The sequence below is a fragment of the Salmo salar genome, chromosome 10 (genome assembly GCF_965601325.2).
Source record: "Salmo salar chromosome 10, fSalSal1, whole genome shotgun sequence".
In the NCBI taxonomy this organism is placed as follows: Eukaryota; Metazoa; Chordata; class Actinopteri; order Salmoniformes; family Salmonidae; genus Salmo; species Salmo salar.
In genome coordinates, this window is record NC_138300.1 from 93,215,453 (window position 1) to 93,236,247 (window position 20,795).

General features: G+C 41.9%; 2 protein-coding genes across 2 annotated transcripts in view; one reads left to right on the plus strand and one right to left on the minus strand.

Annotated features, from left to right (window-relative positions):
- Positions 1-387: 387 nt before the first annotated feature.
- nrg4 (neuregulin 4) lies at positions 388-2,409 on the minus strand. The gene is given in 5 exon segments (NM_001140814.2): positions 388-1,313; positions 1,434-1,586; positions 1,808-1,901; positions 2,018-2,090; positions 2,342-2,409. Coding segments are annotated over 4 exon segments (333 nt in total). The 5' UTR covers positions 2,028-2,090; positions 2,342-2,409; the 3' UTR covers positions 388-1,237.
- Positions 2,410-10,035: 7,626 nt separating this feature from the next.
- LOC106561154 (transmembrane protein 266-like) overlaps positions 10,036-20,795 on the plus strand; it is a 50,477-nt gene continuing 39,717 nt past the window's right edge. The window contains exons 1-3 of the mRNA XM_082956623.1: positions 10,036-10,139; positions 10,331-10,412; positions 19,096-19,325. Of these exons, the coding sequence (XP_082812749.1) occupies positions 10,036-10,139; positions 10,331-10,412; positions 19,096-19,325 (416 nt within the window). The remainder of the gene's footprint in view (positions 10,140-10,330; positions 10,413-19,095; positions 19,326-20,795) is intronic.

Below are 20,795 nucleotides of genomic sequence, written 5' to 3' on the forward strand. Positions count from 1 at the left end.
CCCTGGTTTGCCTCATTACTATCCAGCCCATATGAAACACCTCAGGGGCAGAGTGGTGAATTGATGTGGTCTTAATTGGCCATGAATAGATGATGTGACTTCTGGTAGTTCATTTAAAGATGAGGGACTCTTAGCACCATCTGTTGGTTGGGTCTCAAATGTGCATCTGAAATGGAACGGTATATCTATGGAGATTACAATATACCACTCACTATCTAAGTCTGAATTCTCTATGGTCCAGACCCATTGATGAACCTCTTACGAATGCCAATACCCCAATGTAAACGATTGTATTTATAGCAGGAATTATCATCCTTACTTATAGCTCAATTACATCACTTCAATAGTCTTGATTGACATTGATTACTGAAGACAACACCTTGTTTCATCATAAGTAATGTACTATTTATTATTGTGATTTGTGATATAATACAAGAAAGATGCTTACTGTAACTAATGCTCACTTCATGTTTGACTTGTATGAAAGTTGAACAAATAGATGCATTATTGATACATTGAGAAAAGCATGTGAATTCTACATGAAGTATTCAAAGTATTGCCCCTTTGTACTCTAATCTATGGTATCACAGGCTTAGAGAAAGCGCACATTCACAATTGAACTTCGACACACTCAATGACTTATCTGTCAATCAAAGCAAAGACTAAGCAAACATTTTACAGTCATAGTATTCCTTTGTGAAGGCATCGGGCTTCACTCCATGCCATTCCATCCACCAGCTTTAAAAGCATGTCAGTGGAAAATAGCCATTGGAATGAAACACATTGACTGCGTTTACACATGCAACCAAATTCTGCATTTTTTTCCACTAGTTGGTCTTTTGACCAATCACATATTTTTTCACATCAGATCTTTTTCAGATCTCTGATTGGTCAAAAGACCAGTTAGTGAAAAAACTATCAGAATTGGGCTGCCTAAATGCAGCCATTGTAACAGGTTGTAGTCAGTCCTACACCCAGTCACACAGTATGGAGAAAAGGTTTTGTGGCTGACTGTCTTTGTGTCTACAGCGGCTTCAGCTTTTGATGGCCACTCAAACAGGCTGCAGCTTGACGTTTGACGCTTGCTGCAGAATGTTTGTGGGTATAAGTCTCCTCTGTCCTCTGGTCCTTCATAGCCACATCTCCAGCAGCATCTAGACCCACACCATATCGTACCACCGTCCATGAAACATTTTGTTATCCAATCTGATGTCCCAAAAACAATATACAACAGGCCTCATACTCTGGGCTCTACTCTCCAATACTGTTGTTCACTGCTTTTCTGCTGGTTCTTTGGTTTGGCCTTCCATACCCTAACAATAAAACAAATACAAGGAATGACACAGACGTAGAAGAAACTGTATCAGACCTGACAACACTATTCCTGCATACTTATGGATTCATGAATCAAGCTAAATGAATGTGTTACTTACTTGCAGGTGTAGTAGATTACTACTACCAACACGACTAGAATAAAAAGGACAACGATGACCACAGCAGCGATCAGTCCTGTCTCCCCTGCATCATGTGCAGTGGTGAACAGCTGGTACTGCTCACAACGACTGCCTTTGTAGTTCTCACTGCAGCTGAGGGAGAAGGAACTGCATTATTCTCAAGAAAGCTGTCACCAGTTGAGAACCAAGAACCAGGGTAGGTCTGCCTGGTCTGAGCTGAAGTAAAACAAAGGCTAAAACCATGCAGAAGTTCCCAGAACTTCCTTAGCCCATTGCCAAGCAACATTGTACACCTGCTCATGGCTGACAAACTGTTAGAGACATTAGAGAATAGTGATGAGAGAGTAACTTACAGACAAGTAAGCGTATCCATAAAATAAATTTTAAAGCATTTTCCTCCATTCATACAGTAAGAAACCTCTAACTCGTTGCATGGGTCACCATGGTCTACAAAAGAGAGAATAGAAACATTTTAGGTTAACAGACACATAAAAAGAATACAGTTACATCATATGGAAATTCTCAATAGCATTCCTGATCAAATTATTTCGCCAGTCTTTTACCTGCCATCATTTGAATGTTTATTTTCCTTGTTTCTATCCTGAAGAATGTAACAGGGTTCTCTAAGATCCCCACCTAAGAATGATGTACAAAGTAACAGCTCATTATTAATCTACATAGACAAAATTATGAATTTACATAGACAACAAGATAATCAGAAAAAAGGCTTCATGTTTTGTACTTTCTTTCTGCACTAAAACAAGGTATAACAGAAATAAACTGGTTATGCGTCCTTAATCATATCAAGGACTTATCACCGTTGTATGAAAATAATAAAGAGGTTTGTTATTCTCTTATAAATAGTATTATTATGAATCTGTCCTTACCACCTCAGGAAATCCCAGTTTGTGGTAAGGTTAGTGCAGGTTTCTAAGGTGAATCACAGAGACAGACTGTTGAAAATAACTCTGCCAACTGCTTTTTGTTGGGCCTTCAAAAGCACAAATGTGGGCGTGTTCCTTTGAGCCCAGAAATGTTGTGATAGCTGTTTGTCCACATTGTAAAAGGCATGCTAAATGTCAGGATTCTCTCTATTGATTCTGATTCATTTTGGTAGGATGCCTGATATAGTAAAATGGGGTCGTTTTCAATGACTGCCTCAGAATACAATATCCCCACTACAGAGTAAGTAAACAAAGGCTTCCTCACTTGTGGAAATGACGATCACTTTACAATTTTGACATTTCACTAAGAAAATGTGTAGTAGTGGTTTACTTTAAACAGACAATCGGTGTCTGCATTCACTGTAATGATACATTCATGAATTAGTTTATCAAAGCCAAGTAATTATCATTGCATCACACAATCTATCCAGGTGGGGCGTGGACCACCTGGTGGATCACTTGTTTTCTGTGTGACTTCAACTTGGCTTTAAATAGACAATCTGTGGGTTTGGTGAGAGGCAATGGAATGACTGGTATGGTGAGAGGGAATTGGAACAAACAGCACAGGCATAGCTAGACTCGTGGGAACTTTGCTTTCCTCTGGCCATCTTAATGACACTTCTCCTGCCTCAACACTTCCAGCACTCTTGTAAACATTGTTCTGTGGACTTCTTCAAAACAGTTAGCAGTTCAAATCAAATCAAATGTATCGGACACATACACGTGTTTAGCAGATGTTATTGCGGGTGTAGCGAAATGCTTGTGTTTCTAGCTCCAACAGTGCAGTAATATCTAATAAGTAATATCTAACAATTTCACATTTCCCCAAAATACACGACATCTAACTAAGGAATGGATTAAGAATATATATACATGTAGACTACCGTTCCAAATTTTGGGGTCAATTTGAAATGTCCTTGTTTTTAAAAGAAAAGCACATTTGTCTATTAAAATAACATCAACTTGATCAGAAATACAGTGTAGACATTGTTAATGTTGTAAATGACATTTGTAGCTGGAAACATCTGATTTTTAATGGAATATCTACATAGGCGTACAGAGGCCCATTATCAGCAACCATCACTCCTGTGCTCCAATGGCACATTGTGTTAGCTAATCTAAGTTTATCATTTTAAAAGGCTAATTGATCATTATGTATGCTCTCATAGGCTGGCCCTCATTACATATCCGTCGCCAAACCCACTGGCTCCAGGTTATCTATAAGTCTTTGCTAGGTAAAGCACCACCTTATCTCAGCTCACTGGTCACCATAGCAACACCCACCCGTAGCACGCGCTCCAGCAGGTATATTGCACTTGTCATCCCCAAAGCCAACACTTCCTTTGGCCGCCTTTCCTTCCAGTTCTCTGCTGCCAATGACTGGAACAAATTTCAAAAATCTCTGAAGCTGGAGTCTTATATCTTCCTCTCTAACTTTAAGCATCAGTTGTCTGAGCAGCTTACCGATCACTGTACCTGTACACAGACAATCTGTAAATAGCACACCCGACTACCTAATCCCCATATTATTACTTACCCTCTTCCACTTTTGCACCCCAGTATCCCTACTTGCACATTATCATCTGCACATCTATCACTCCAGTATTAATGCTAAATTGTAATTATTTTCGCCTCTAGGGCCTATTTATTGCCTACCTCCCTACTCTTCTACATTTGCACACACTGTACATAGACTTTTCTATTTTTCTTTTCTTTTGTGTTATTGACTGTACGTTTGTTTATGTGTAACTCTGTGTTGTTGTTTTTGTCGCACTGCTTTGCTTTATCTTGGCCAGGTCGCAGTTGTAAATGAGAACTTGTTCTCAACTGGCCTACCTGGTTAAATAAAAGTGAAATAAAATAAATAAAACAAAAAATTAGAAAACCCTTTTGCAATTACGTTAGCACAGCTGAAAACTGTTGTCCTGATTAAAGAAGCAATAAAACGGGCCTTCTTAGACTAGTTGAGTATCTGGAGCATCAGCATTTGTGGGTTCGATTACAGGCTAAAAATGTCCAGAAACAAAGAGCTTTCTTCTGAAACTCGTCAGTCTATTCTTGTTCTGAGAAATTAAGGCTATTCCATGCGAGAAATTGCCAAGAAACAATGCTGTGTACTACTCCCTTCACATAACAGCGCAAACCAGAATAGAAAGAGGAGTGGGAGGCCCCGGTGCACAACTGAGCAAGAGGACAAGTACATTAGAGTGTCTAGTTTGAGAAACAGACGCCTCAGAAGTCCTCAACTGGCAGCTTCATTAAATAGTACCCGCAAAACACCAGTCTCAACGTCAAAAGTGAAGAGGCAACTCTGGGATGCTGGCCTTCTAGGCAGAGTTGCAAAGAAAAAGCCATATCTCAGACTGGCCAAAAAAAAGAAAAGATTAAGATGGGCAAAAGAACACAGACACTGGACAGAGGAACTCTGCCTAGAAGGCCAACATCCCGGAGTTGCCTCTTTACTGTTGACGTTGACATTTAAACGTGTTAACCCTAGCAAGGCTGCCAGCCCAGACGGCATCTCTAGCCACGTCCTCAGAGCATGCGCAGACCACCTGGCTGGTGTGTTTACGGACATATTAAATCGCTCCCTATCCCAGTTTGCTGTCCCCACATGCTTCAAGATGGCCACCATTGTTCCTGTACCCAAGAAGGCAAAGGTAACTGAAATAAATGAATATCGCTCCGTAGCACTCACTTCTTTCATCGTGAAGTGCTTTGAGAGACTAGTCAAGGATCATATCACCTCCACCTTACCTGCCACCCTAGACCCACTTCAGTTTGCATACTGCCCCAACAGGTCCACAGACGATGCAATCGCCATCTCACTGCACACTGCCCTAACCCATCTGGACAAGAGGAATACCTATGTAAGAATGCTGTTCATTAACTACAGCTCAGCATTCAACACCACAGTACTATCCAAGCTCATCATTAAGCTGGAGGCCCTGTGTCTCATCCCCGCCCTGTTCAATTGGGTCCTGGACTTTCTGACGGGTCGCCCCCAGGTGGTGAAGGTAGGATACAACATCGCCACCTCGCTGACCCTCAACACTGGCCCCCTCCTGTACTCCCTGTTCACCCCTGACTGCGTGGCAATGCACGACTCCAAATCAATCATCAAGTTTGCAGACAACACAACAGTAGTGGGCTTGATCACCAACAACAACGAGACAGCCTACAGGGAGGAGATGAGGGCACTCAGAGTGTGGTGTCAGAAAAGCAACCTCTCACTCAACATCAACAAAACTAAGGAGATGATCGTGGACTTCAGGAAACAGCAGAGGGAGCACCCCCCTATCCACATCGAAGGGACAGTAGTGGAGAAGGTGGAAAGTTTTAAGTTCCTCGGCGTATACATCACAGACAAACTGAAATGGTCCACCCACACAGACAGTGTGGCTGAAGAAATTTGGCTTGTCACCTAAAACCCTGACAAACTTTTACAGATGCACAATTGAGAGCCTGGTACGGCAACTGCACGGCCCTCAACCGCAAGGCTCTCTAGAGGGTGGTGCAGTCGGCACAACGCATCACCGGGGGCAAACTACCTGCCCTCCAGGACACCTACAGCACCTGATGTCACAGGAAGGCCAAAGAGATAATCAATAACATCAACCACCCGAGCCACTGCCTGTTCACCCTGTTACCATCCAGAAGGCAAGGTCAGTACAGGTGTATCAAAGCTGGGACCAAGAGTCTGAAAGACAGCTTCTATCTCAAGGCCATCAGACTGCTAAACAGCGATCACTAACTCAGAGAGGCTGCTGCCTACATAGAGACTCACTAGTCACTTTAAACAATGCCACTTTAATAATGTTTACATATCTTACATTACTCATCTCATATATCTATATACTGTATCTTATACTATCTATTGCATCTTGCCTATGCCGCTCGGCCATCGCTCATCCATATATTTATGTACATATTCCTATTCCATCCCTTTAGATTTGTGTGTATTAGGTAGTTGTTTGAGGAATTGTTAGATTACTTGTTAGATATTACTGCACTGTCGGAACTAGAAGCACAAGCATTTCGCTACACTCCCATTATCTGCTAAAGATGTATATGTGACCAATAGAATTTGATTTGATTTGATCAAATAACCCTTTTGCTCTGTTGAAAAACACCATAAGGGAGTGATCATCTTGTCACATAGTGCTGAGAATTTAACTGTCAGGTCAAACACTATAGATTGTAAATTGGGAAATTTGGCTATTCAGAATATTTGGTTATCGTGCAGTTTATAAATCACAAACATTCAATGTTAAAATACACTTATGTCAAAGATAAATGTCAGGGGTAAGTGCTACCACTTGTAATCATACTCACTAATGTTTAAAGGGGAAATCTGCAGTTGCTTCCTCCATTTTTGGACTTCTGAATTAATGATATCTACCCAGAAATGCCTCATGAGCTTAGTTCAACTGTCTTACCCCATCAGAACCCAACATATACCGTTTTTTAATTACAATGTTTGTTAACAAAGTAAAAGTGGTTCAAACTATAATGTTGATATAATGGACGGTCAGTCCTTCCATCCATAGCTCTGTCTATGAATTTGAGAGGGGTTACATTTCTCCAGCCCCATCCCTCAGCTTTTTTACCGAAACAGGGGTGATGAGAACACTTATTTGTTGTTTCAACTACTGAATGCCGCTTTAAATAGGCCTTCTACTTTTTTTAAATACAAGATTGCCTCAATGTCAGTCAAGTATCATCGTTTCAGGAACCTATAGCCCCCCATACTAGATCTATGAAAGTTATGTGATTGATTGTTTCTTTACACCATGGTTTAGCCAATTGTGTCATAGACAAAATCCGTTTGATATTTTATCAGAAAAACTTTGAGAATGCAAGCCTCCTGCCATCCAGTTAATAATTAGCAAGGTGACTGGAACTGGATGCTGTCCTGCGATCACTGCGATGTTATCGCGAGGAACACAGATGAAGCTCTGAAGAGGTGAAGTGAAGCGAGAGTGTTTTTACATCGACGCTTCTGGGGGGGGGGGGGGTGGCTTGAAAAACCTCGTTATGACTGCCATAAAGACGTCAGTTATTTCGGGTTTTCATCTCACATTTCATTGTGAGAGATAGTTTGCTGCCTCGCTTCTGTGGATGACGCGGGATCACAATTCAGCACCTGGACAGCTCCTGGTCATTAACCTATTACTGGACACATGGAGTCCCTAGCGTGATCGTAGGGAAACCCTGTGAGCAGGCGAGATCTGGGCACTAAAATGCCCTCCTTCCGAAAGATGACGTTTAACTGAATAGGTGGATAGTGGTGGACATTTAAAAGCATCTCCGTGAATGATGATGCTTACAATAAGGATCGGGCTTTTTCGTTGTGCCCTGTATTCTAAGCAGCAGCACGGGTCGTTAGCCAATCCAAATCTGAAGAGGATAGCAGCAGCCTACACACAGCAACCGAGCCTCGCTCACACTGATCATCGGCAAGGGAGACATTACCATCATCATTAGGAGAGCATGAGTCACGACCATACTTTCAACAATGTAGAGCATAAAAGGTAGGTTTATTTGTCAGAATAGCATATTGATAAATCATTTGATACTTCCCGCCTGTGACTTCTGCTCTTTCATCCATTCCGTCCCCCTTTTCTTTTACTGTCGTCTTAATGACCACCATAATTGTCTTATTCGTAATTTATCGTTGCTGCACTATTGATGGCTTTGCTAAATTATCAGGAAAACATATAATGTACTATGTTTAGTATATACTGTGTAGTAGCAACCTATATATCTGTTGTTACACGTGCTTTGAACCAGAATAATTGTCATTGTAGAAAGCTGTCCAGGGCCTTGTGAAAAATAATTGAGACATAGTAGCCTTAATCAGTTTAGCAGGGATCAGTGTTGACACGTCTTTAAGGTACAACCATGTGTTTGTTGGGGGAACTTCAAATGTAGGATACATGTTGGGTTCTGACTGAGGAGATGGATACTGAAATGTAGACAGTAGACTATTGGGAAGTGAAGGGTTTGGACAATATGAAATGGTTGCCTTGCTGTATGGCTTAATTTCCTGGGGAAACCGTTTGAAAATCAAGTAATTATTGTCTGTATGGAGGAATGCAAGAGCTATGTTGGAGAGCACATGGATATATGGCAACAGTTCATCTACAGTCTGCTAGAGGGATCTCTTATCTTGATGATGAGTATACAGCAGTGTAAGTATTTACTCAAGTCTTGGAATTGATGGATGTTTTATGCAATATTCTACCTGGTCCCAGAGAGCTTGTCTCAAAGACCTAACTTGTTTGATAGGTTGTCAAGTCCAGCCCTTGACTTATGGCCACATCCATCCATTAGACACTGTGATTGACAGGTTTCTTTAAAAAGCAGAAATCCTGCATACAGTATCTCAAATGCTTTCATTTCACTCACTGTCTTTCTGCACAGGTCGAACAACCTTTCCACTGCATAGCCTACACTGTTGCCTGTGCTGTGGCCAGATTTTCTATAGGTGCCAGTTGTGTGCAGTCTTTTTTCTTGGGCATTGCAGTGATGCAATATTACACTCTAGTCCTTGAATGACCTGAATTGATTTATCTTGAATGACATCTAATCTGCTGTGCTATACTACATTACTCTGTTCTGCTATAGCTCCGAATACTGACTCCACACCACAACTCGTTGTGTCTGAAGGTTTTCCCTTTGCCTTTGTTTGTAAGACAGACACTCCACTGACTTCATACAATGCTATACAAATGAACCTCTCCTCTCTGCCCCGGCATTTAAATGATTGAAGCTCAGGTTAAACGACCTCTACAGCCCATGCTGCTTACTGATATGTGTTTATATTGCTGCTGACAACTTCATCAGACTTTTGAAAAGTGAGGCACTAGCAAATTGAGCTTCAGTTTATACCTGCAATGTGGGGAATGCAGCTGCCTGTGCAGTAATACCCCTTTTCAAAGACTCAGATGTTTGTGATCCTGTCTGGGTAAAGCCTATGTTCCTGTCTGTTCTTAGCTCATATTTACTCAGTGGAAAGCTGCTGGAATGGACTGTCAATGAACTCTTCAATGTATCTATTTCCTATGGCATAAAGTGTTCTCATCCTTCCATACTTGTTATGCAAGTGATGTGATGTTTCTGAGCCCCTGGTGCAGAGTTAAATATGTCAGAGGACTCCCATAGCAGAACTATACTGCATGAGAATGTTTACGTATATATCAATTGATTGTTTTCGATCTATTCTGGGAATTCATAAAACATTTAATGAACATGACATTCAAAACAAATGTTAAATAGTTAAAAGTATAATGAACAAGTGTTTATACATGAGATGTGTATACTGCATTGTTGTCAGAATGTGAAGAGTTATGGAGAGACTCTGATTAACTTCCTTGTTTTCTAACCTTTCTCCACAGGTGTGGTGTGAGCCAAGTCTCTATTCTCTGGTTAAATCAAGAGTAACAATCGTGTCGACGTCCATTCACAGAAACAACACAGCAACATGAGCAACCCCCAGTAAGTAAAACACATGACTACTGATATTTATATCTGTTCAACACATCAAAACCTCTCATCCTGTTCTTATGCATTTTGCTCGTTGTACCCCGACTGCCCGCTATTACTAGCACAGGTTTTGTGATGGGAACCCCAGCATGGTCTGGCCTGATTATGAGAACAGCTCCTGTCTATTTCCTCATACCCTTTCAGCCAAGGACTTTGAGCCTGAGAAGCAGGGAAGCAGCAGGGGAACAGCAGGGTAATAGCAGGGAAACAGCAGGGGAATAGCAGGGCAACAGCAGGGGAGCAGCAGGGGAGCAGGCACTCCTGTGCTAGGCATTCCAAGAGAACTACCACCAGACTGCCTCTGCTGCCATCTCTTAGCATGCAGGAGAGATATTCACTTGTCATCTTCTCTTATTAATAATGAGTCGCTATGTGGTCCCCCAGACAGCCTCTGCAGCCTGATGACAGCCCTGGTTATGGCCAAGGAAGGGGAGGGAGATTATTGTGTGGTGGGAGGAAGATGGGGGTGAGGTGGGAGAGAAATGAGGGTGAGGTGGGAGGAAAATGAGGGTGAGGTGGGAGAGAAATGAGGGTGAGGTGGGAGAGAAATGAGGGTGAGTTGGGAGGAAAATGATGGTGAGGTGGGAGAGAAATTAGGGTGAGGTGGGAGAGAAATGAGGGTGAGGTGAGAGGGAGATGAAGGTGAGGTGGGAGATGGTGAGGTGGGAGGGAGATGGGGGTGAGGTGGGAGATGAAGGTGAGTTGGGAGGGAGATGGGGGTGAGGTGGGAGATGAAGGTGAGGTGGGAGGGAGATGGGGGTGAGGTGGGGTTGAATTCAGAATTTGTTCAATCAGCTGCATCTTCTGTTTAAAGCCAGTCCTACAGAGATCTCTGTCTGAGCTCAATGCAGACCTTGAGGTTATCAGGATTGTGTCCAAATGGAACCTGTTTGAAAGAAAACACAGTGGGACAATATATTGCCCAATGGGCGACAAAACAGAATTGTGATGTGTTTTCTGGTTAACAGGAAGGCGTGAATTAATGATGTCGGTCCTCAGCGACACCCTGGTGAAATGACAGATGGGAAATCTTTGTGTGGTGTGATCACGTCTGCAGAGATATTTTCCCCACTGTTCTTTTAATTATAGAATAGTCCTTTAAATCATCTCTCACTCTCTATGATGTATTTCTGCACACACTAAGAGTAACAGGAGACATAATGTAGTGAGTCAGAGATAGAGAAATGCACAATATATACAAAAGTATGTGGACATCCCTTCAAATTAGTATATTTGTCTATTTCAGTCACACCCGTTGCTGACAGGTGTATAACATTGAGCACACAGCCATGCAATCTCCATAGACAAATATTGGCAGTAGAATGGCCTTACTGAAGAGGATGCCAACTTTCAAACATGTCAATTTGTCAAATTTCTGCCCTGCTAGAGCTTCCCCAGTCAACTGTATGTGCTGTTATTGTGAAGAGGAAACATCTAGAAGCAACAACGGCTCAGCCGCGAAGTGGCAGGCCACACAAGCTCACAGAACGGGACGTCAGCACAAGAACTGTTCGTCGAGAGCTTCATGAAATGGGTTTTCATGGCCGAGCAGCCGCACACAAGCCTAAGATCACCATGCGCAATGCCAAGCGTCGGCTGGGGTGGTGTAAAGCTCCATTGGACTCTGGAGCAGTGGAAACGCGTTCTCTGGAGTGATAAATCACGCTTCGCCATCTGGCAGTCCAACCAACGAATATGGGGTTGGCGGATGCCAGGAGAATGCTACCTGCCCCAATGCATAGTGCCAACTGTAAAGTTTGGTGGAGGTAGAGTAATGGTCTGGGGCTGTTTTTCATGGTTCATGCTAGGCCCCTTAGTTCCAGTAAAGGGAAATCTTAACGCTACAGCATACAATGACATTCTAGATGATTTTGTGCTTCCATCTTTGTGGCAACAGTTTGGGGAAGCCCTTTCCTGTTTCAGCATGACAATGGCCCTGTGCACAAAGCGAGGTCCATACAGAAATGGATCGGTGTGGAAGAACCTGACTGGCCTGCACAGAGCCCTGACCCCATCGAACACCTTTGGGATGAATTGCAGGCCTAATCGCCCAACATCAGTGCCCGACCTCACTAATACTCTTGAGGCTGAATGGAAGCAAGTCCCCGCAGCAATGTTCCAACATCTAGTGGAAAGCCTTCCCAGAAGAGTGGAGGCTGTTATAGCAGCAAAGGGTGGAACAACTCCATATTAATGCTCATGATTTTGGAATGAGATGTTCAATGAGCAGGTGTCCACATACTTCTGGTCATGTAGTGTAGTTACTACTCAAGATATAACCCCCCTGTGAGTGAACAGATTTATAATATATTTCACATTCAGTATAGAATTGAACATGTTAAAGTTATGGAAGCTTTTATTTATTCATTTTCTTTTCCAATTGTATTCAAAGGCAGTTTTTATATTGATTGACGCAAACCAGTGAGGAACATTTACTGACAAAAAGAAGAACGGTCTGTATTGCTTTTCCGAGTGTCATCCAATAATATAATTTTCCGTATTAAATCATATTGAATAAACTAGCTGTAGGCTCTTCTCATTGCAGATGATCCATGCTAGTTTGATGACAAGTACTCTGTAACAGTAGTGGTTGGTGTGTGCTTTATATGTAGTAAGGCTGTTTTCTTTCTCTGGGCCCTATTCAGAGTTATTTGTACATTTTGTTCCATTCAGCACACAAATATAGTACAGTACACACCGTGCGGAGTCATGTGTGTTTAAAACAGGGGAGCTAACATTTACTGTAACTAACTTCTGTGGTCATGTGAGCGCCGGTCATAGTGCAGTTAGTCTCTCTGTCATACAATGTCTTGATCCTGTCTCATTACAACAAGATGTGCTAATTAGCAGGTCACCATTTCCACATTTAGCTCACAAATTGGATGTTTAAATCTCCTACAGATGATGTTACATGACATTACATAACATTTTGCATGTTTTGCGGGCAGATGTATCCAGCACTTCAAACCGTAGGTCCCATGGGGTATTTACTGAGACAACAAGGCTACTACAACCAACAGCATTAGTCAGAAATACAGCACCAGTGTCAAGATTCTGATTTAAAGCCAGTTAATATTGGTTTAATAGCTCAGTGAGTTCCAATCCCTTCGAATCCACACAGATCCTCAAAACATTGTTTTACGAGAACGTTGAGTTACACATTATAGTATTCTTTGCTGTGTATTATCCATTGAATAGTATGCCATAAAGCCTATTGCAGTAAATTAGATTAGTCTATGATCATCAATAATATAATAGCTCACTATTGGCTGTAATTTTTATAGCTTGTTGCTTGACTGCTCTATGTAGCAGCTGGTGCTGGAGGTCTGGCAGATGTTGTTGCAGAGGTTTCTGCTGAGCCTGACATCACATCCATGTACACACACATCTTCTCATCTCTATATACACATCTTCTCTGTCTGCTGATAGAGTGGCCCATAGCTGGGATGGTACAGGAGCAGGAGGAATTAGCTGTATCGTATATTAACCCTTATAATGAAAGCAAGCTCTTTGAGAAAGCAAGCTCATTCAATGGCACAAAGTCCTCAGTCTTCTCAAGTTGACGCTCACAGTATTCAGGATGAAGATGGGGAAAGTGCCCCCAACACATGCACACTTTGTAAAGCGAAGACGCGCATATTGATTTTTCATTATCTTACCATTATCTTATTACCTAAAAGATCTGATTTGACAAATGTGCTGGTGTATCAACGGCCATCATCGATGGAGTCAGGGGCGGTGGCTGGAAATGTGGCTTAAGTTTGGCACGTTGGTGCGGCTTTCCTGATGCTATCAGAGCACTGAAGGCTTTCCATTGAGGAACAGCCAACCAGGCTTACATGCTTATTGGGTGAGACAGTGTGACAGAGTCGTAGACAGCGGGCCAGGAACAGTGTGGTGGTAAGCACTCAAAATGACAATGATATGGATGCCCTCTACATAACATAAGGCTTTGCTGAAGCAGCACTTTGTAATTCTATGACAGACATGGATGGCTTTATTTTACAGTGAGAGCACTGGAAATAATGAGAACACTATGAACAAATGGGAGTTATTTTTAAAAACGTTTCAATTGGGATTGCAGTTTTTATTTACCCCTTGTAACACAAGGTTGCGTTAGTCTGCATTTCTTTAATGCTATCAAATAAATAGCTCTATCTTGTTGAATGTCAGAGTGTGTGCTTCTAATAGAAATTGAACAACCTCTACAAAACCACATTTTAATGTGCATGTAATACTGTATTCAGTGCAAGATTTAATTCAGTTGTATATTCTGTTGAGGTCAGCAGTATTTGAGAGGACGAGGATGTTTGTACTTTGAGCACCTCTCCTACAGCAGACTGCAGTCTACTAACCCAACTATCTGTTCCCAAGAAAAAGATCCTACAGTTGAAGTCAGAAGTTTACATACACTTAGGTTGGAGTCATTAAAACTCATTTTTCAACCACTCCACAAATTTCTTGTTTACAAAAACTATAGTTTTGGCAAGACAGTTAGGACATCTACTTTGTGCATGACAAAAGTCATTTTTCCAACAATTGTTTACAGACAGATTATTTCACTTATAATTCACTGCATCACAATTCCAGTGGGTCAGAAGTTTACATACACTAAATTGACTGTGCCTTTAAACAGCTTGGAAAATTCCAGAAAATGATGTCATGGCTTTAGAAGCTTCTGTTAGGCTAATTGACATAATTTGAGTCAATTGGAGGTGTACCTGTGGATGTATTTCAAGGCCTACCTTCAAACTCAGTGCCTCTTTGCTTGACATCATGGGAAAATCAAAAGAAATCAGCCAAGACCTCAGAAAATAATTGTAGATCTCCACAAGTCTGGTTCATCCTTGGGAGAAATGTCTAAACGCCTGAAGGTACCACGTTCATCTGTTCAAACAATAGTACGCAAGTATAAACATCATGGGACCACGCAGCCGTCATACCGCTCAGGATGGAAACTTGTTCTGTCTCCTCGAGATTAACATACTTTGGTGCGAAAAGTGCAAATCAATCCCAGAACAACAGCAAAGGACCTTGTGAAGATGCTGGAGGAAACAGGTACAAAAGTATCTATATCCACAGTAAAACGAGTCCTATATCGACATAAGCTGAAAGGCCGCTAAGCAAGGAAGAAGCCAGTGCTCCAAAACCGCCATAAATAAGCCAGACTACGGTTTGCAATTGCACATGGGGACGAAGATCATACTTTTTGGAGAAATGTCCTCTGGTCTGATGAAACAAAAATAGAACTGTTTGGGCATAATGACCATTGTTATGTGTGAAGCACGGTCGTGGCAGCATCATGTTGTGGGGGTGCTTTGTTGCAGGAGGGACTGGTGCACTTCACAAAATAGATGGCCACATGAGGAAGGAAAATTATGGGGATATATTGAAGCAACATCTCAAGACATCAGTCAGGAAGTTAAAGCTTGGTCGTAAATGGGTCTTCCAAATGGACAATGACCCCAAGCATACTTCCAAAGTTATGGCTTACGGACAACAAGGTCAAGGTATTGGAGTGGCCATCACAAAGCCCTGACCTCAATCCTATAGAAAATGTGTGGGCAGAACTGAAAAAAGTGTGCGAGCAAGGTGGCCAACACACCTGACTCAGTTACACCAGCTCTGTCAGGAGGAACGGGACAAAATTCACCCAACTTATTGTGGAACTTATTCTGGAAGGCTACCCGAAACATTTGACCCAAATTGAACATTTTAAAGGCAATGCTCCCAAATACTAATTGAGTGTATGTAAAATTCCCCACTGGGGATGTGATGAAAGAAATAAAAGCTGAAATAAATCATTCTCTCTACTATTATTCTGGCATTTTACATTCTAAAAATAAAGGGGTGATCCTAACTGATCCTATGACAGGGAATTCTTACTAGGATTAAATGTCAGGAATTGTGAAAAACTGAGTTTAAATGTATTTGGCTAAGGTGTATGTAAACTTCCGACTTCAACTGTGTATGGAGGACAAGAAATTGAGAGTACTATTTTTTCTCCTAATAGTTTAGAGTACTTAATCTTGTCTTTGGTGTGCTATCTTGTAATATACTTGGATTGTACAAAACATTAGGAACATCTTCCTAATATTGAGTTGCACCCCCTTTTGCCCTCAGAACAGCCTCAATTCGTTGGGGTATGGACTCTACAAGTTGTCGAAAGCGTTCCACTGGGATCCTGGCCCATGTTGACTCCAATGCTTCACACAGTTGTGTCAAATTGGCTGGATGTCCTTTTGGTGGTGGACCATTCTTGATACACATGGGAAACTGTTGAGTGTGAAAAACCCAGTAGAATTGCAGTTCTTGACACACTCAAACTGGTGCGCCTGGCACCTACTACCATACCCCGTTCAAAGGCACTTAAATATTTTGTCTTGCCCATTTACCCTCTGAATGGCACACATACAGTACACAATCAATGTCTCAATTGTCTCAAGGCTTAAAAATCCTTCTTTAACCTGTCTCCTCCCTTTTATCTACACTGATTGAAGTGGATTTAAGAGGTGAGATCAAAAAGGGATGATAGCTTTCACCTGGAGTCACCTGCTCAGTCTAATGTTTTGTACACTCAGTGTATGTCCTTTTACATATTTTATCAACATTATCAGGCCAGGCCTTTCATGGTTATACTATAAGTCAGTATAGTATATGAGGCCTTTCATGGTTATACTGTAAGTCAGTGTAGTATATGAGGCCTTTCATGGTTATACTGTAAGTCAGTATAGTATATAAAGCCTTTCTTCTATCTGTCCTTTGCTTTCAGACCTCCAGATTCTGACAATTGTAATCAACTTTATTAATCATTGAATTAGCCAACACATGGGTGAAGTTCGTCATCAATACTCTGAATCCATACTCTGAACCATAATTTCAAAAGCTTTTACTCAACTTTTTTGACAAGCTGCATTAAAATGTCCTCCTTCAGACTCAATGAGTTGGACTTGAAAGGTTCAAGTCTCAGCCGGGTATTTTATTTTGATATTTCTATTGATTGTCATGTGGTGATTTATGGCCCAGTGATGTAAATACACTGGAGGCAGAGCCATGGAGGCCTTTTATTCAAGGGGAGTCAATTGTTGGCAGTGATTACATTCCAGAAGGAAATGGTCTTCCTTATATATATATATATAGATAGATATATGTATCTATCTATCTATCTATCTATCTATCTATCTATCTATCTATCTATCTATCTATCTATCTATCTATCTATCTATCTATCTATCTATCTATCTATCTATCTATCTATCTATCTATCTATATCTATATCTATATCTATATATATATATATATATTCCTATATTACCTACATTATATTTGTCGTGAGATACTTCTTACATTAGAGCATATGCATTGCACCATGTTCTTTAAACTAGTACAGTGTTATTCACATGGTGTGACTATGGGAGGTAGATCTCCCTGAGCATCAAGTGCCCTATGTTTAAGCGTCCTTGTTGCATTTGCTAATATTGCATGTCTTTGACAAGATTTCTAGCCTTTGGTGTGCTGGGTGCCCTTGCCTTGCCTGCCAGGTGGAACAGCCTGGTCTCATAGAGTAGACGTAACATAGTAAAAGTAAATCCGGGACACTCAAAATAGTATGATATGTTGCATTTGGTATGGTTATATAAGACAGAATGTTACTTAAGGCAAAAAACAAATGGAGGGTGGTTGGTCGGGGTGAATGGGTAGGTGTATAACGTGAACGTCTAGCAATCCAAAGGTTACGAGTTCGAATGTCATCACGGACAACTTTAGCATTTGAGCTAATTAGCAACTTTTTAACTACTTACTACTTTCTCGCTACTTTGTAACTATTTAGTATGATAGCTAACCCTTCCCCTGACCCTGGCCCTAACCTTAACCCTTTTAGCTATCCCTTCCCCTAACCCCAACCCTTAACCTAACTCCTAATCTTAACCCTGCCTCTCACCCTAATCCTAACCCCTAGCCTAGCTAGTGTTAGCTAACGTTAGCCACAACAAATTGTAATTCATAACATATCATACATTTATCAAATTCGTAACATATTGTACATTTTGGAAAATTTGTACATGTTGTACATTTAGCAAATTTCTTACATATCATACGAATTGTAATTGATAACATATTATACGAATGCATGATGGACATTCACAAATGAATACATACCATACGAATCGTAACATATCAAACCAAATGGAGTGTCTCCGATTTACATTCAGAATAATACAAAATGCTCTGAAACCAGGTTGGGTGGAATGGAGCAGTATACCAAAGTGCACCAAGCCACCCCTTCCCCGGGATGGCAACAAGCCACTGAAGCGGCCCCTGCACATAATGGAACCTAGTCTCGCCAATGATTGTTTGGAAATGTGATTTTGATGCAGTGAACAGTTTGTGTCTGTCATGACTGATAGCATCTTTGTTTTGCGGCTAGTAAGGAGAGGTGCCAAGGGTACAGATAATGTTGGAATGCACTGGCTCTCAATGTTAAGCATGTGAGGTATGTGGGGGCATTCTTCCCTGAGGCAAACACATCCCAGTAGCCAATTGTTAGTTACAGCATCATATCAGTACACTGAAATGCATAGACGGAGTAAGGATTTATAAGAGTACAGACACTGTGTCTGAAATGATTGTGGGTACCTATGCAGATAAGAAAGCAACCTTTGAAGTAAGCAGGTATGTTAAGTATGAATTAGTCATAAGTCAGTGAAGAGCAGGGGATGTTTTCCTCTCCAGGGCTGACTACAGTACATTAACATTTCATAGGTCTCTCTCCCTCTCTCCCTCTCTCCCTCCTAGTGTGTACAATATTTACCTCCACATATCACCAGGCTGTTAGTCCCCAACTATCTACAGGCTCTCCAGCACAATGTATTTTGTTCTCTCTGGCTTGTAATCAATGGCCTCCTTCCTTACTAAGCTCTGGGGTTATTGATGTCTTCACATTGGCTACGCTGTGCAGAGTGCCAAGCAGGTTGGGATTCCTGTTCTCATCTTTACTGGCTGAGCTGGAGAGAGGATGGGGTCCTACCCACACCTGGGTTTTAGTGTTGAAAATTAATTGAATAGGAGAAATACTCTGAAGTTCTGTTACAATGAGATTGTGAGAAAATATTAATTTGTTTAGTTGCATATATGAGTGCTACTTACAGGGTGTCCATGGTGTTCCGTACATTGTGTCCTCCAGGGCCCCTCCCCAGGCCCAGGCCAGAGCCTCAGAGCTGGAAGTGATCTCCCAGCAGGTGGAGGAGGACAACCAGTGTCAAGCTCCGGTCCAGGTGGTCAGCTTTGCATACAGAGACCTGCCTCTGGCCGCGCTGGACATCTCCCTGGCCGGATCCCAGCTCATCTCCAACCTGGACGAAGAGGACAACAGAGAGGGGTAGGTGGACACAGAGATTGTACCTGAAAACATCTCCCCTGTGTGTTTGATAATTGTACTATTAGCATAACTGACACAGAACTAAGCACTATCCATAATCTACCTTGACAGAGAAAATGTTTGCCTTCATTCTCTATCATGCTAGTAATAGCTCATCATAATGGTACCTGACATGATACTGAATTACTCAAATTCAAATTCATCATACTGATGGTGAGGGATCCTATGAGGATATGTGTCTGTAAATACTTCAGTATCATCCTTACATTGTCAAGGCATTAACTGATATGCCTGTGAGCCTACACTATTTGTCTCAGTGACATAATTTCGCTTTGCTATAAAAAGATTCCTCCCTTCAACGTGCACTTTTGGCTCAAAACAAAGAGTTTTGTAAGCGTCATATTGTTCCTGAAATGTCAGGCGCTGGTGGCTGTGTTGTCTATGCCCATGGGCCCTGTTTGTCCTGGCTGGACATGTTTCTAACATGGCCCTATCACTGCGCTGCAGGCTGAGTGGGTACAGGACACACCCCCCCCTCGTTCTGCCTATCCTCTCAGAAGCGTGACTCACAGGCCATTGGCGCACGGTAGCGCGGCGCTCTCATCTATGCAGAGAAAGTAGACAAACACTACAAGCTTCATTAGAGCATCCGCCCGCCATTCCACACCATCCAAGGCCTGCACTGTTAGCTGACCTCACCACGCCCGGCTTGGACCTGGCCCGGTGCAGGGCTCTGTGGGACGCAAGGGAGGACAGATGGGTCCTAGTCCCACGCCACACACCCAGGCCACAGAGTGCAGGAGCTGGCAGCACTGGCATCACTGTGGGCATCTCAGGAGAACATGTCCATATGACACTCTATCATCCCATGATAGAGCACACAGTGATGTGGACGTCATGGGATATCAAGATGCATCTCTAAGGGATTTCAGAAGTCAGGCTTTTATGGTTCAGTCCCTGGCTAAATAGCTATTTGTTTTGATGAAAGGGAAAATAATGATTTTCTGCGTAGGAATTATATTTCCCTCCAAGCCTTTTTTTCCCTGTAGCGCCATCACACTAATAAGAGAAGGCAGAGGTACCAGTGAAGCTGGAGATATGGCATGTTTATTGAACTCTTTAGATTGGAATTCCAGATTTCCAAACCACAGGCATTCCAAGGCCTACTCGTCACCAGAGTTTCACTGTGGGCTCATGTTTCCCTCCATTGGAATCATTTGTGGAAACAGAGAAATATGCAGCCACGTCATGGTTTCTTGTTCACTCTGTGACTCATGTCTGTAGCATTAGAGGAATGACAGAGAGCTAGGTTGGTATTGCACATTGTCATTCATTACAGTCATTGAAATATGAGTGTACGTTGTTATCCCTACACTTGTTTTTTAAATGTAACCTTTATTTAAACTAGGCAAGTCAGTTAAGAACAAATTCTTATTTACAATGACGGCCTACCCTGGCCAAACCCGGACG